Source organism: Carassius carassius, chromosome 20 (assembly GCF_963082965.1).
Source record: "Carassius carassius chromosome 20, fCarCar2.1, whole genome shotgun sequence".
NCBI classification, from domain to species: domain Eukaryota; kingdom Metazoa; phylum Chordata; class Actinopteri; order Cypriniformes; family Cyprinidae; genus Carassius; species Carassius carassius.
The window spans coordinates 16,721,526-16,738,904 of NC_081774.1; the positions used below are offsets into that span (position 1 = coordinate 16,721,526).

At 38.2% G+C, this 17,379-nt stretch overlaps 1 protein-coding gene across 7 annotated transcripts in view; it reads right to left on the minus strand.

Moving 5' to 3' along the window:
• Nucleotides 1-928: 928 nt before the first annotated feature.
• LOC132096504 (TRAF2 and NCK-interacting protein kinase-like) overlaps nt 929-17,379 on the minus strand; it is a 106,898-nt gene continuing 90,447 nt past the window's right edge. For 4 of the 7 annotated variants that reach the window (XM_059501899.1, XM_059501897.1, XM_059501900.1 and 1 more), the window contains 17 exons: nt 14,777-14,941; nt 14,054-14,299; nt 13,449-13,576; nt 13,218-13,357; nt 12,343-12,440; nt 10,360-10,535; nt 10,051-10,156; nt 9,812-9,955; nt 9,307-9,409; nt 8,910-9,080; nt 8,660-8,803; nt 8,426-8,560; nt 6,786-6,886; nt 6,450-6,599; nt 4,941-5,100; nt 1,724-1,863; nt 929-1,612 (listed from right to left, as the gene is read on the minus strand). In XM_059501899.1, the coding sequence (XP_059357882.1) occupies nt 1,529-1,612; nt 1,724-1,863; nt 4,941-5,100; nt 6,450-6,599; nt 6,786-6,886; nt 8,426-8,560; nt 8,660-8,803; nt 8,910-9,080; nt 9,307-9,409; nt 9,812-9,955; nt 10,051-10,156; nt 10,360-10,535; nt 12,343-12,440; nt 13,218-13,357; nt 13,449-13,576; nt 14,054-14,299; nt 14,777-14,941 (2,391 nt within the window). In that variant the 3' untranslated portion in view covers nt 929-1,528. The remainder of the gene's footprint in view (nt 1,613-1,723; nt 1,864-4,940; nt 5,101-6,449; nt 6,600-6,785; nt 6,887-8,425; nt 8,561-8,659; nt 8,804-8,909; nt 9,081-9,306; nt 9,410-9,811; nt 9,956-10,050; nt 10,157-10,359; nt 10,536-12,342; nt 12,441-13,217; nt 13,358-13,448; nt 13,577-14,053; nt 14,300-14,776; nt 14,942-17,379) is intronic. The other 3 variants (XM_059501898.1, XM_059501901.1, XM_059501903.1) reach the window with 1 other exon arrangement.

A 17,379-nucleotide genomic window follows, 5' to 3' on the forward strand; every position in this document is an offset into this window, starting at 1 on the left:
GTGAAAGAAATATAAATATCTATATAGTGTGCAAACATCAAGTGACTTTAAGAACATCTAAAGCATTGAACTGAAGACCCAGGCAAACATATAACCCAAAACAGAAGTAATAAACTTAAAAACAGATCTAATGGACAATACATTATGGTTAATATCAGTTGACCTACTGTAGTAGTTCTGTACCAACAAGTTTCTACATTTGTGATATTTCTGTCTAAGATACTGAATTTTGAGTACCACATAATTGTCAGATGAAGACCCTTTTCCCTTTTTGGAATGTTTTGAGCGCCATTTGACTGATTAAACATTGTGTCAACATAAAAGAAAGAAGCTACAGCTTGAGAAGTGAGACTTGCAGCCTAAAATGATGGCTGAAACAAGAGTTATGGCGTAAGAATACAAGATGCAAAAATTGAAAATCAAAGAGCCTCTAAAGATTGATTTCACACAGGTTAATTTGTGCTAGGCACTATAATGTAATAGAAATAAAGTCATCATCAAATCTCAGTCGTCACTGAAATACAGGTGCTTTTCTCTTTTATCCTCTTTCTTTCTATTTTTTTATTTTTTATTTTTTGTTGATCTCAGATATCATGTAGCTCTGACATACACATCACACAACATCTGATCCAGTGTCCCACAAACATGCAACCAGTGATGAGGACCGCTTTCTTCCACGCATGACTAGATTTCTCTCAGTTAACTTTCGTGCTTTTGTTCCTTCGTGTTTCAAACATTCCAAAAAAGGACCAGAGAAAGAATTCAAAGCATGGTATGCAACTTAAAGATGCGTTCATGATCCGTTCGGCTCCGTATTTCCAACCTCAAAGCTATAAAACAAACTCAACTATACTTTGAGAAACAGTACTTTGGATAAATGTACAGTATATGGATCTTGTTGACAATATACGAATGAGCACCAGTGTTATTGTTTTCTTTTTTTTCTTTTTTGAGCATTTCGTTCTCTTTTGAGATATCGGACAAAAACAGGCATCACAGATATTTGTGAAACTTGCAGAAGTGTTTGCCAATATTTAAAAGTGAAACATTAAGAGACTAAAGCTTGGTCTTAGCCTGAGTGCTTGCTAATGTTATCCCCACATTTGTTATCTTTTAAATATTGTCCAATTCTTTACAATCATGCAATTGACTAAAATTCATAGGAAACTGAAAGAAAAGTCAATCAAAACCAATGGCAAACCAGGGACAGGAACGTAAACGGGAGGACCCTAAAAGAACAGGCTTTACCAGAGGCCACAGATAAGGTCTAAAACCAAGTTCAAGTTAATCAGCCCCCTCTTCTGGGAACTGTGTGCCACTGCAGGTGACGTCAGATACTGCGCCTCCATGATGAGCCGTGTGCAGAGCCAGTGCTCTTCCTACGGGACAGACCCATGTCTTCAAACTCACTCCTCAAGAGTCTCTAATATTTTCTAATCTTTTTCAGACCAAAGTGTCAATGTACCGTGCGCTCACAGATGCAATCCTGACAAGAAAAAGGCTCCAGAGTGTTGGGTCTGCAGGAGCTTCACCAGTTCATCAAACAGTTCCTGTTCAGTGTCATGAAGAACACTTGACTGCTACCGCCTGATCGGACCGAGGCAAAGAACACCTGCAGGGAAAAATAAAATAAAAAGAGAGAGAGAAGAGAAAAATGTCAACTTGTTTAGTTTAGATGAACAATGACATTGGTGGGGAAGATCTACAACATTAAAAATCTAACCTTGTCATTCCTCTCACAGAGGAATTTAAGTCTCTGAGCTCGCTTGTGCATGAAAACACCATCCAGATGGCCCGTTTCAACAGAGCGGATCTCTATGGCTTTCTCTCCCCAGCCCATGATCTGGTTGGAGTGGATATAAGCTGCAAAACAGAACATCTTGTTGAGTTCTCATGCACAGACAATATTTATACCAAAAACAAAGTACAGTATAGTTCTCTCCAAAAATGTGAACAACTTTCATTTTACTTTTGAAAATGATACTCCACTTCTAAAAATCCCTGTCAGCCAAGGTAATATCTGGGACATTTCACTAATTTCTTGTGGACAATAAAAAAAAAGAAAAAAAAAGAGATTAATAATAAATGAGGGGGGCCCCCCGGTGATCTCAACCGAGTGGCTGAGGCCAGCCTAGAAAGACGCTCAGGACAGTTGACTGGCCACTGCTGCTTGTGGTCACGAAAGCTTATCATTTTTTACGTTTTTAAAACTTGCCAATTTAAAAATGTGAAAAAGTTTAAAGCCGCAAGACGTGGGAAAGCTCAGATGACTTGTGAGCTCTCCTTCAGGAAGTTCGCATCCTCCTGCACCTGAACGAACAAATACTAATCGGAGTTTAAACAAACAGAAAAATATGTGAAAGAGCAAAATTCAGAGACGTGACTCAAAGCGCTTAAACACCGAATCTGCCTCTTCTTGCTTTTGAACCGACAAATACATACAAAATATGTCAAAATACCCGTCTTGGAAAGTGTGCTCTGTCAGTTATGTCTTAAGTTAAAGTAAACAATTGAGAAAGAAATTGGATGTGTATCATTATATTAGATGCATTGTCTCTTAAAGTGACCGCGCCTAATTTACTAGCGCTGGTGTAAAAAATGATAGACAGAATATCACTCACTGCTCTTGACTGAATTACTTTGTAGTTTTAACAAGAATGAATCCACAGTCAAAACTAAAATTATTCAGACACCATATATAATTGTTTATATTGTTTTACTAGTGGGTGCAGGACAATACAGTTCATTTATGTAAGTGAGAAAAGCAAAATAAGGTAAACTGTGACATACTGTAGACTACATGTTTTTTATATTTTTTATTTAATTGCTAATGCAACATTTTTACAACAGACTGAACAAAATTAAGCACTGCTTGTTAATTTTTCAACAAAGTTTTGATAGTTGTGTAAATACTGTCATACTAACAGTTGCATGAAGTTTTGGTTGATCGTAACCATTACATATCAAAGTTATCTGACATTATCAAGATGAATTTGCTCAGACACAGATTAACTCTGAGTTCCTGCCATAATTTTATTAGCCATTTCTAAACTATAGCAAATAAACTGAGAATGTAAGAAATATTGAAGGTGTCTGTATATTTTATTTTACATGGAAGACTATGCAGTGCTATTTTACATTTGATTTTTTTTAGTTTCTGTACCTGGACACTTACAACCTTGAAAATACTTAAACATTTTGTAAATGGCACAAATAAATAAATAGAAAAAATATACAAATTAAAAAAATTCAAACAGGGCCCACTGGTACAACCTTCAGCAGGGCCCTGGAAACCCCAGCTACGGCCCTGCTTCGAAAAGACAGACAACGAACATGTCACAATGCATATCAAAAGCATCCCTTATTGCATGTATGCTATCATATATAATATATTCTGTAAAAGTAGTTATACCATTATAATCTTGTGTGCTGAAAAAAAAAAAAAATTATATATGAAAAATTGATGTGGCATACAGCCAAGTGAACACACACGCAGCAGTAAACACAAACCCGGAGCAGTGGCCAGCCATTTATGCTGCAGCGCCCGGGGAGCAGTTGGGGGTTCAGTGCCTTGCTCAAGGGCACCTAAGTCGTGGTATTGCCGGCCCGGGACTCGAACCCACAACCTTATTTTCCCCATATCGCACAGCCCTAAGTACAAGGCTCAGAAAGGTATTAAGGACACAAAGTGCAAACAAAAACTACCTTTATGGGCCTTGAATGAGTTTTGTTTCTGTCTATGCAGGGCCAGAAAGCTCTCAGATTTCATCAAAAATATGCTAACATATGTTCTGTAGATGAACGATGGTCTGGAATGACATGAGGGAGAGTAATTAATGACAATTTAAATTTTGGGGTGAACGATCCCCATTAAACCTCAGTCTGTTCGTCAACAGAAGAATTGGGAAACAGCAAACAAGCCTTATCAATGATTTCTTGATCGTTCCTGGTCCCGATCTACCTTAATTTTATTAAACTGAACAGATATTATGTTAAATATTATTGCTCCATTCTATATAAGTCAGATACATAAGCATATCAAACTTTATTCACATAACATACAGTATACTCACGTAAAGTGATATTTACTATAGAACAAATCTCAAATTCTTGATTTATATTTCAACAAAATGTAAACTCTATTATTAGCTCTAATTTGGTAAATGTGACTATATAGGGATAGAGACATTAAATTATTATAAACATTAACATCATAACTGCCCATGAGTCAGATCTAGTATGGCGTATTTATTTGCTTACACAACTTGTGTCTCATTTTGAATGGGTAGAAGCATCTTTTTGTATGATCTCTGAATGCCTTCCTTGACGTCTTTTCACAAGCCAGGCTGAAGATCAGCAAGCATTGTATAAAAATTGCCTCCAAAAATGAATAATTCTGTACGCAAGCACTACTAATAATCATAACAGCCTGCCAAATGTCGGGAGCTCTGCCCAAACACTCCCCCATTGAGATTATTATATATGATAAAGCATGCCAAAAGCCCTAAATCCTCCAGCTATTGTGTTACTCAGCCCATCTCTCTCTCTCACACACACACACACACACACACACACACACACATACTTCTCAAAACACAGAAGTTTGAATGCTTTTGAACTCTGGGTGAACTACTTTTTTCTCCTCCCACAAAGCAGAGAATGTGTGGCAGCCCTTTGTTGTTTTCATGTACTTCTGTTGGCCTCGCATCCCTCAATCTCTACCCATGTGCTGGCAGCGAACACAAACAGACACTGCGGTAGAGGCCAACAGGAAATCAGTGCCACTGTGGAACCATGCTAATATAAGTCAATACAGCAATCTATGCTATTTTTGTAAGCGTCCACTAAAGATAAATATGAGATAACTAAAATAGAAGTCCTTCTCTGGTCAGTATATTTCCTCTTGCACAGCTAGGAAGGGTCTTGAAACACAGACTCACCAACAGAGGTGGGCATCTCTCCCCACTGCAAGACCACGTCCTTGGTGATTCTGCCGTAGGTGTTGACATAAACCCCCTCATCTTCATAACACAGCAGCATCTCCATGCCATCAGTCTTGGGAAGCACCACAATGGCATGAGGAGTCACACTGCTCTGGATCTAAGAGAAAGAAAAGGGGTGCTTAAGGAGACCATTAGATGGCCACATATTCCTTTTACATTAATCAGAATGAGCTTTATTGCCAGGTACGTTTACCCGTACGAGGAGTTTGTTTTCGAGACAGAGGGTTTTAATATATAGGGCGCACCGGATTATAAGGCGCATAGAAGATACGTTTGAATGGGCTTGAGTTATGCATCCACTAGATGCAGCTACGCTAAAGGGAACGTCAACATTTTGACAGAGCGCCCTGATCCATATATAAGGCGCTCCGGATTATAAGACGCACTGTCGTTTATTGAGAAAATTAAAGGCTTTTAAGTGCGCCTTATAGTGCGGAAAATATGGTATAGTATTTTGGTAACACTTCAGCATAGTCACCAATAGCACTACTACCCAATACCAAAACTTAACTACCTTACTGACTATTAATAATCAGCAAATTAGGAGTCTTTAGAGGCAAAATGTGCAGTTAATTGTTTGTTAATAGTGAGAATTGGACCTAAAAATAAAGTGTGACTAGTATTTATTGTGCCTGTGGCTCGAGTAGAGCATTGCGTTAGCAGCGCAAAAGGTTGTGGGTTTGATTCCCAGGGAACACATGTTAGGTAAAAAATGTTAGCCTGGATGCACTGTAAATAGCATCTAATAAAAGCACTAATTTAATTTCATTTATTTTTACAAAAAGTAATGCAATAATAATTGCATTTTGGTGGCCTTGACCAATCTATTCATCCATCGTCATAATTTCTATAGTATTGCATCCTTTTATGGTCATTTAATATATTTTGGACTTTTCAGTGTGTTAAATCTTTTTTTTTTTTTTTGCCCATTTTACCTGTAAAACCTGCTTAATAATTATGAACATCTGAATATAAGGTGCTTCGCACTTTAAGCCCTTGTTAACAATTATATATCACTTATAAATTACTATAAGCTTTACAGTAGTTATTTAGACTGATGTGGTATAGAATTTGTAAAATGTGTTTGGAAAAAAATATCAGAATATTGACTTGAGTGTCTTTCAAATGCCATGAAGGGAACATAACGTGTCGACTGGAGGCACATGTTATTTCACTAGACTTAGACTACAACCCCCAAGAGTAACACTGCCAAGGGAACCCCTCAACCAATCAAGAGGATGTTGCTCATGAACGACTCCCTTACCTGGAAGCACAACTAAATTGTGTTTTTACAGACACCAAACCACAGCCTAGCACCACAGATTAAAACCAAAGTTATGCATTGCTGCATTCTGATTTAATTTGTGGATATAGAGGATTTGTATTGCAAATTTATTAGCAACAAAAATGGATCCATAATTATAAATGTAAAAATGCATCACTTACATGTGATGGTATGTAGATGTCATAAGGGTTTCCAGAATCCACATCTATGACGTGAAAGCCCACACTAGAGCCATAGATGACCTTTAACCTTTGACCCTCTTCTACAGTCAGGTCCACCAGCTGAGGCCTGTGCTGCAGCTCTGTGAATGACTGCCAGAAACAAAGAGATACAGATACAGAAGCGGATGATGAGTCTAGAGAACTGGTAAAACATGCAGTTAATGAATGCAGACCTTTAAGGCATTTTCTTTCATTGATAAATTTTATGTTAGTTAAATAGCAAGAAAGCAATACAGAGAGCATTTGTAAGATGAGGAAATGTTGTTACAACCATACCTTGAAAGCCATGAATTTATGGTACGGCTTGGGGGCCCATGCATAAATCTCCACAGAGCTCTTCAGTGCGATCACCAGAAATTTGATTCTCTCGTATTTTACTGAAAGTAAAGTAAATTACCTTTAGCTTTCAGTTACCTACAGCTCACAGTGGCAGTCTGTCATATTCAAACAAGGAAGCAGACCGTCTCCCACTGCCATGCTCCATTAGAGGCAAGCTGAATGCCAATCCTCTCGATTAGCATCAGAGATCTCGATTAGCCTACTCAACCGCCTCCGTCTTGACAGGGAAGCCTTCATCTTTCAACCCCAATATCTTGGACATTGCTTCATTCCACATGCTCAGAAAATGCAGTAAATATATATGCTGCTAATATTTATATTATGTAATCTTGCTAATAAAATATAATATAAATAATACAAAAATGTATTCCATGAAGCTGCTACTATTTATTATTTTCTTAATAGTGTTGTCAAAAGACCCGGTACTTCGGTACCAAGTCGGTACTAAAGAAAAATGAAAAAGTCACGGTACTAGGTTTCTTTAAGTACCGGTGGTATCGAGTACCCGGTCAACCCGGTTCTTGACGCATACAGCGCTATGATTTCCACAAAGCAGAAAACGCGGACGGAATCTCAGAATCCAGTCATGAAAATGAAACTTACATTTTAATATGGACAGTCCCGGAATTTGTCAAAGTTAGCATAAATTAATCATGGGGTTTGTTTACTACATAGACTGAAGCGCGTGACGCTTGCAGTAATTTCAGCATCTGCCGTCTCAATGAAGACATAAATACATCAACATCACCGGAACTGTTCTGAGTCACTTCACAAGCATTTTACCCTTTCATTTGAGTAAAACCTGTGTGTCAATTTAAAGGTATTCACGGCAACCCATCAAAATAAAAGTAAATTTTTACATAAAGGCATTGTGCTAGAAATATTACTATTATTTAGTAGAATGTATGCGATACTGCTACTACTGTTGAAAAAATTAATACAACCTTTTAAAGAAATAAATCACACAATATTTCTTCCATGTTTTAATTTTAATAGCAAATCCCCTTTATTTACCAAAAAATAAAATGTGTTTAAATTTCATTAATTAAAAGACAAATAAAATTTGGGTGAAACTAGTTTACTGTTTTTCATAATTATACTACTTGTAGAAAAACACAATTGTAAATAAGTATTAAGAATGGCATTGGTTTTATTTTTAGCGATAAAAAGTGCCGTAGATTTAGATTAGAAAAGAACCGTGGTTTTTCACTGGTATCGGTACCGAATACTGAAATTTTGGTACCGTGACAACACTAATTCTTAATGTTGTTAATAAAATATAAATAATACAATAAAGTAACATTTGATATTATTTACATTTTGTTGATGATAATATGAAGCCATGGATAAAGGAAAACTAAAAGAGAAAACTCATTTAACCTTTATACTTTATTACTGAATTTAATATTTTGAATACTTACTTTATGCCACAGTGTTAATATCATTTATACTTAAATACAAGAGTTTTATTTGGATATTAGTCGGCACCGAAAAAGATGTTGCTATACAACTTGGTATTGAATACTGTTAAATTACACTGGCAATACTTTTGACTCTAGCAGAGATGGATGACTTACCAACTTTATAGTGAATACAGCCTTCCAGTTCCCCAACAGTGATCCAGCCCTGTTTCTTCTCTACCTCCGGATCGTTGTGCAGTATCCTGTTTCTCAGCCATGACAAGTAGTAGACACGTAGCTTGTTTTTCTTCCCTGTGAACATCAATGACAAGGCTGACATGTTAATAAAACAAATGTCTGCAATGACTGCACATGTCAACTTTATGTGGTTCTTTTCGTAGTGGGACAAACCTGATATGGTGACCAGGACATTTAGACCCTCCAGCACCTCCATCTGTTGGAAGCGCCGGCGAGTGATGAGGTTATAGACCTTGCCCTGACCGCTGCGGTCCAGCAGCATTAAACCGTTCTCAGTGCCCACCAAGAGGTTCACACCTGAACACCAAACACCAGCCTTGTCAGAATTGGATTATGACTCAAGAATGTATGAGAAGAGGAATTAAAAACAACAAAGGCAAGTATCAGAGAGAGGGTGATTTACCCCATAGAGCAGCACACAGGATCTCGGAGTTGAAGCGCTTCTTGTACTTGCGGATCTCTGGAGTGTCGCTGTGAGGTCTGATGTTGGTGGGGTTGACATTGACCACAGAGATCTTGCGAGCCTCGTTCAGTTTGGCCTGTTCCTGACGCAACAGCTCATTAGCAAACAAAGCTGCAGAGGTGAGAAGACAAGAAAACACATGAAATGATGCGAAAGAGGAAACATTTATGTTTTAAGAACCAAACCCCGCAGAAATCATTCAGTGCCTAGAATAAGCCTATTCTAAAACCTATTTTATCCAAAATGTCATATCTAAATTGCTTTCCATAAATGTTCTTCCTTTTAGTGTTGCACACTTTGATAATGAGATGTGTTTGTTTGTGATTTGTATATTTACCGGCCGCTGAGCTCTCATCGTTGTCATCTGTGGGGGAGGTCTGATACACACGTGGGTCCACAAAAGGAGTGAAAGAAGCTTTCGAACCACCTCCATGACCAAACTACAGAAATATCAAATAAACCATATCAGCTCCAGTAAAATGATTTAATAACAGACGTTCAGAGAAAAACAGTCTGGAGTTGGGTCTAAAAATACAACCGAAGCACAGTTCCTGCTGCTTAGATAATAGATGGTTCAGAAAAAACAGCAGGGAATTTTAGACTTTCACTTTTTGTGAGTCAGTAAATAATGTCTGTGACAGAATTAGGAAAACATTAAGAGTCATTAGGATAGCAAAGTGCTGTCCACACCTTTTCAGACTCTTTAGTCTCATTTTAATTATAGTTGTATTGAGGAGATGAGAGCAAATTAAAGGGAGAGGAGGATAGGGCAAGATTGGGATATTCCAAATTGCTTTGCCTGGCTAAATATCAGACATGTATCCCTCTTAAATGTTATCTACCTCATCCATAGATTCCAGGTCCTGGGAATTGAGGCCTGTTGGAGTTCCTGATGGGGAGTGGCTTTGCTGCACCAGGTCTGGTAGGTTCCCATGGCCTGCGAAACCATTGCTCTCGCTGTGTCCCAAGCGCTGCTTCTCATTGGTCTATAGAGAACATCAAACACAATTCAAAAATGTGTAAAAGATGATACATTTTTGGAGCTAAATAATATCTAATGTGGCTGGCAGTGGTATCTCACGTCTTTCATTCGTAGGGTGCCATCCTTAGACTCATCGTTGTAGGAGTCGCCGAAGGACTCATCACAGCTGCTTGTGAAAGACTCATTATTTCCCTGAGCAGAGGGCCTGAGGGAGACAAATACAGGAAACTTAGGCTTAGGATTCTTATTTCTGTGTTTATTTTATTAGTAGGATAAAGGCTGGAGGAGGGGATAAAAACAGTTGAACATGAACTGCCCCCATAAGCACCCTGACTCTGACTGCTAAGGCACAGCTCTGACATCAAATGTATTTTGAGGAACAAGAGAGAACTAAAGGTTTACACTTACATGATCCTGGGGATGTCACTGACTGACACGGTGCCATCATGCCCCACAGTACCATCCTCATCCTCGCTGCTCTCTGAGTCCTCACTGGAGGAGGAGTAGTCGGTCAGTTTAAGGGGCGGCCGGTTGATTTCATCTATTCGCAACTCTCTCAGTTCTTTAGCCAGTGCAGTCAGATCCTGAAAGAAAGAGAGATAATCATATAACTAGTAACACTGCTATCTTCAATAGCTCAGTTGCTGATTTTTTTTTATGTTACATTACCATCAGGGTTCATTAAAATGAATTGGATTATAAGAATGTAACGGTAGTCAACACCAATAGCCTCATGGGCAGTGAGGCGCCATATAGCGATCTGAATCAGTCCATTTGATGGTACAAGAAAATGAACCCGTTAAAAATTATATCACTGATTCATCTGAGTAAGTTCACAGAATTTGTATAGCTTTACTGAGGTTTAAAGGCTTTATAACTGTGCTACAGTACCAAGCTCCAAATTTAAAGTGTCTGTCCCAACACTGGTGATTAAAATCATTAAAATGTTAAGTTTATCAAAACAGCAGGTGCTCAATCATTATTAGAGGTTTGCTCAAGTAGAAGATGATTCAGTTGTAAAATTCTCACATATTCAGATACATTTTCTACCGAAAAAAATAAATAAATATCTGCAATGATTTGCTGAGTACTTTGGAGGTCTAATGCAAAGGTCATCTGTAACCAGTTTGCATTTGACCTGTAATCCCAGCTTTAGGCCCAACATAAAAATGCCCCCTCCTGAACTTTAGTTGCTATAGAAACAGCAAGGGTCCCAACAAACAGCTGGGCTTATTTGCGCTGGGGCGAGAGAATCTGAGCCAAGTTGGGAGAATAACACACACCCACACATAGATTCCATTGACAAAGCCACTGGCAGTCCAGCTTGGTGAGAAAGTTGAGAGGGTGAAAGAGGACAAGCTTTTCTCAAGTCAGCGTTGCTATTGAGATTAGCAGGCAAGAATTCCCACAGTCCTGTGCCAAGCAACCTTTAGATTGAGAGGGACTGGGAGAAAGATGGATGGGAATGTTACCAACCCTTACTCTGGCTTTCCAGCACTGATTGAGGTCCAGGTGACAAGACAGATAAAGAACAGCGGAGAGAGAGAAAACACAGGAGAGACGTGAAGAAAGAGCTTTGGAACTGGTTAATACAGACTGTAGGTCAGCTAATTATGTAGACAGCTCTAGCCCTTTGTTCAAACATTCATCATGCCTTAATAGAAGTTTCCTCAAGTAAGGACTTGGGTTGTCCAAGCCAAAATAACTCAGAGAAATAGACCTGCCATAAAAAACAAATGTAGTCAAATAAACAAAAAAGATAAGGTTTGGTATTGTAGGAAAGCATGTCGCTGGCAATGTCAATGTCATGGGTGTGATTCCCTGGCAATGTATAATATAATTAATTGCTAAAAATCTTTTATGCATTTGGCAGGTGCTTTTACAGAAATTGACTTCCATTGTATTTATTATTTATTTATTATTTTACATACAATTTAAGTAGTTGTAAGTGCAATTTTAGTTTATTAAGCTCATATAATTCATATTGATAAAATTGATAGTTATTCCGAACAAGGTCTAATTTTAAATAGCAGTTTTGGCCAAGTGTGCTAAAAGTTTTTGCCAAGAATTTCAATGTATCAGTGCATCACTCATCAAAAAGCTTTGAGTGTTCACAAGTGGAAAACTGGCAGAGAGTACAGTCTGGACAATGCAACCAGTGGGACATTTGGCCTCCAACTGTAAAACAGCATCTGCGTCTGAAGGTTCTTTAGTCTAGAACTGTGTTTGGAGGTCACATCTACATCTGAAGAGAACTAAAAGCACCTTCAAGCAAATGCTAGATAAAAATGAGGTGACAAAGTAGCTTCAAATAAAAGTGTACTGTACATATCGAGACAAGAAATTAAGAATGACTAGATCATATTTAGGGGCTATTGGGATGCATCTTACCGCAGGTCGACCAGGTTTGTTCAACTCTCTGTTTTCCTCCTGAATTGGTTTGGAAGTCTCCTGTAATGCCACTGGAGATCCTTCTGATTTACCAGTGCCTGGAAAACATCATAACAGGTTGTAACCACATGTTTGAGATTAAAGGACATCAAATGTAAAAGTTTAAGAAAAACTCATACTGATCGACCCTTATTCTGATTATTAGTGAGGGGATGTAAAAGACAACTTGTTCTCAAACAGAATGAAAACTCTGATATTGCTGGCATTAGTGTTAAAACAGGCAAACAATGTATCCACCATGTCACACTATACATCCACTTCATTATCTGGAGGACGAGCGCAGTACTGCACATCTGACATGGTGAACAGAACTGCCCAGCAAAAGCAACCAGAATGAAGTCTGAATGAGTGCCAGCTTCTTCAGTCCCTCGGAGACTGTCAGACTGAGGCATTCTGGGAGGGCCACATCTGCACTACTTACTCACAACACAACATGAACACACACACTGGCTTGTAACAAAAGGTTTGCTCATGGGGACCCATGTTTAAATCTAGCCTGGATCAAGTCCTGATCCTTTCTATTCCCCAATTGCCCATCTGCCTCTACTGTCCTGTAAATAAAAGCTAGAAAACGCATTTCTTTTAGATGGTGTTGTGCAGTGGTCAAACACCTCAAGGCTGCTTTCCAGATGGTTTCGGGTTTGATCCCTCAAAATAATTGAATTGTAACTTAAACCAGAGGGATTGTCCCATCAAAAACTTTATGGCTTCAAAGTTGTGCGAGACGTTCATTTAAAAGATTTCTAGGATTCTTTTATCCAGAATTGTATTCTAGAATTGTTTTGTCCTCATTACAGAAACTCAAGCATTCTCACCTTTCGGCTGGTTCCTCTCACTGGATCCAGGCTGCGAGCCGCCCTGAGAGCTGGGTGTGCTGGAGCTGGATGAACTGTTACTGCTGGTTCTCTGCAGAGCCACATCCAGGGACAACTCTGTCCTCCTCAGGTCTGGATTACTGGAGAGTTTAAGATACAGTCAGTACTTCAATATACCAACGTAGAGCAATGACTCCAGCATGTGATCTGACAGAGCTGAGTTGAGCTGACCTGGTGCGGATGAGCTGGGGGGCCACTCGCCCCCCTCCACTGGACTCTCCGTTCCCAGGAGAGTTCTTCCTCACAAGAGCAGGGGAGATAGATGTGGTCCGCTGAGGAACCTGGGTAGTACCGCACAACTTTAATAAAACACACAAATGACCAAACGTCAGAGACGAGGGATCATAGCGTGACCACAATAATCAGTTCTCTTAAATAACAAAGACAGACTGCATATTTTATTAATAGTCTTTGAATCATTTATTTACTACAAAGTCTTTGTCATTCAAACTACCAATCAGAATTTTGAGGTCAGTAAGATTTATTTTTCTTTTTGAAAAAGTAATACTTTTGTTCAGAAAGGACACACTTAGCAATAATATTTTACAACTTTGCTATTATGACTGTAATTTTTAAATCAAACAAATTCAGCCTTGGTGAGCATTAGATACATCTTTCAAAAACCTTTTTTTTTTTTAAATCATACCGACCCCAAACTTTTGAAATGTAAAGCATTTGTCAAAAACATTATCAAAAGATATCTCTTCAGGTGTGAAGTCTTGAAAATAGGAAGAAGTAAAGCTCATTTTTTAAGTTCATTACTGTATAATTCTAACCTTTGGAGGAACGTCTTCTTCCATTAGCCAGGGGGAACTGCGGTCAGGCTTTTCTTCACGGCTGGCCATGCGGGGGGCCGGAGGGGGCATCTCTGAAGTTGGGTCGGAGTTCTGCCGTGGCATCTCTGGCCGATGGGACACCAGGCTCTCCTGGAAGGCTGAAACGCCCTTGGCAGATTGATCATGCAAAGACTGAGAGACTGACAGAGAGGAGCTATGGGATCTCACTGGAACCAAATGAGCCATCTAAGAAGAAGAAGAAAGCATTAAGTGCTTAGATCAGAATTATGACACTTTCACCAATGAATTTTCATGACCTTTTCAGTCATTGGTGAATACAGGATAAGGATGTTTTACAAATTATTTTTTCTAAAGAACTGTTATTTGCTGGATGGATTTCCATGTGTATTAGAACATTTATTTATACTTATTAGATGTCTCCAATAACACCCCTAAAGGACGAAATGATGTTTCACACTGGTTTAAAAACTTGTTTTATAATAAATTAATTAGGGATGCGCAATATTCAATTCTGTATAATAAGCGGACAATTATTTTCATAAAATGCTGCATTGTGAATTTGTGCATCACAACATTATGAACAAAAATGGATATTCTTTTGAGAGATTCACTAACGATAACAGAAAAACTTTACTAAAAATAAATAACTGATACAGTACTGATTTAGTTAATAATTAATGCTTTAAAAGGTAAATGTTATACCTGAGGCTCCACAGGGCGGTGCACAGGAGGGGTCCGTGCCGGCTGAATTCCCCCACTGCCAAAGGACTCTGAGCGTGGAGGAAGGGAAGGGTCGGAGATACGGTTAGCCACTTTATGCTGCAGGGCAGGAGAACTCTGGCGGTTCAGTTTAGAGCGCTCCTCAACCTTCATAAATAATAAAAAGTCACATAAGAACAGGCCAAACTGTTTAACTCAGCCACCACCAACCAAACAAGCGAAAACTAGCAAGCCCTGCAAAATGCTCTAGAAAAGACATATTTGGGAAATGCACAAGCAAACACTAAAGTTAATCAGTTGAAACTATCACACCATCTGAAAGAGAAAAGCAGTCTATTCAGCTAGAAGCTGAATTAGCTGTTGCATGTTGATCGGGTCATTCATACAACAATTGGTTAGAGCAGACCAGCACCTTCTACAAGCAGAGAGACTGAAGACCTTTGAGAGGTGAAAGAATAGAAAGTTTTTCAATGGGTAAAGAATCTGCTTTGGCAATAGAAAAAGCCAATATATGAGACACTGCATGGCAACTAGATTAAAGGATTTCAGTTCCAGTCTAATTTCTAAGAAAGTCATTGAGGTAATCAGTGCAGTTCTAAATATCTCATATCTAAATTTAGGAGATAACTTTTAGTCTTTCAGTGTCTCACAACTTGAGGGCTTCTTGTTTGCACCAACAGATCTTTTCAAAGAATTAGACAGACACTGGTTAAAAAACCCAGTGTCTCAGAAATGTGGATTCCTACTGGGAAAGAAGCTTGTCAAATTCGGAGAAAAAAAATTTGGTGGTTAGTGTGGAGATGTATTGCATCTTCCTCAGAGACATGATATGTCTAGAGTCATAATAGAGTCATAGAGTCTAAATGGCAACCTGATGACCCATTGGCGTCTAAAAAACTGGTTATTTTGGTTGAGAAGCTAGCTTTGTTTCCTATCCAAGCGCAGTGCAACAAAAGAAATTTGTCTGTTTTCAATGAACATGAAACTGCTACAGGACATGATACAATCACATCCAATAAGAGGAAATTCATTATATATATATATATATATATATATATATATATATATTGTGTGTATGTATATATATATATGTATATATTGTGTGTATGTATATATATATATATATATATATATATATATATATATATATATATATATATATATATATATATATATATATATATATATATATATATATATATATATATATATATATATATATATACAGTGCTGCAGGAATGAGTCTTAAAACCTGGAAATGAGATGTTCCAGAAGTCAATGGATTTTTGGTTAAAGGTCAAGGTCAAAATATCTTCATGTCATTTTATTAAACTCAAAAAAGTTGCCAGAATTAGCCACAGACCTTGTTTTCTATTTATTTATTATTATAAGAGTTATTTTTCTTATTAAATCCTGTTGGCTTTTCTGTTGAGGGAACCAGGGTAAGTTCAGGTTGGCCTTATGTCTTTCATACAGCACTTGGAATATAGACTAATGAGATTTTCCTGACTAGGCAATCTACTGTGGCTTTGCGCTTGTTGTGGCTGGTTAGGACATGATGTAGAGAAACAAAATTAATTGAATGGATTCAGCTTTCCAGGAGTACTTCCAGAAATCTGAACACTTCGCCCAATTCATACAAAATTCAGTGGTTGTTTTTTTTTACATTAAACATTTAGTTTTAAAACTACATAACAAAAGTGGATGTTTTAAACTATTTGAGGAGTTTACCACATGCCACCCTGCAAGAGAAAAAGAGCGGCTCCAACACCAACGTGCAATGCACCCAGAAGCACCCAGCAATGGGTTGCACTGATTATGCTGGCTTACACAAACACTGAGGGCATCCAGTCGGGGTGGTGGGCCATCAGAATCAGGAGGATCAGGGGCAAACTAATGCAAAGGGGCTTTCATGATGAAGTACTGATTGATTACTTAATGGTCAGTTGCATAATGTACATATGTGATGTGATCTGGAAAAAACTGTCAGATGTCGCACTGGGACATTTTCAGGAAATTAAAAATAATAGGCTGAATGTCAATTCTTTTTGTCAAAATTAGGATTTCATTCAATTATTATTCAATAACATCTTTTCTATCAGCTCTGAAAATATTTTGGCAAAATTAACTTGTTTAGTGCAGAAAAATAGCGATTTATTGCCACAGACAGAAAAGACTGTCTTTCTCTCATGTTAAGAACACGCCATGGAGATGCTTTCTCTTAACACCACAAAAACTGCTGCTCACTTAGACAATCTTGCTTGTCTCCGTCTACTCAATCTTGGTGATGTCAGTGCCCTTAAAGATGTTTCACATCCAGAGATGAAGGATCAGATGTTAAAGTTACTAAAGAGGAAGAGTCCGATAACAATCTGTTATATGCACAGGTGCGCAAACAGTTGCGCTGCACTGGTTTTTCTAAATGTCAACTTCAAGGTACACTATTTGTGCTATCTAAACATAGCCTACAAGGGGGTGATCAAAAGTTCTGAGACTATGCCCATCAAATGACATACAGTGGAAAACTGTTACTGTCTAGGGTAGTGTTAGTCTTTTTGTGTAATGATGCAGTATAGCGCTCCTGA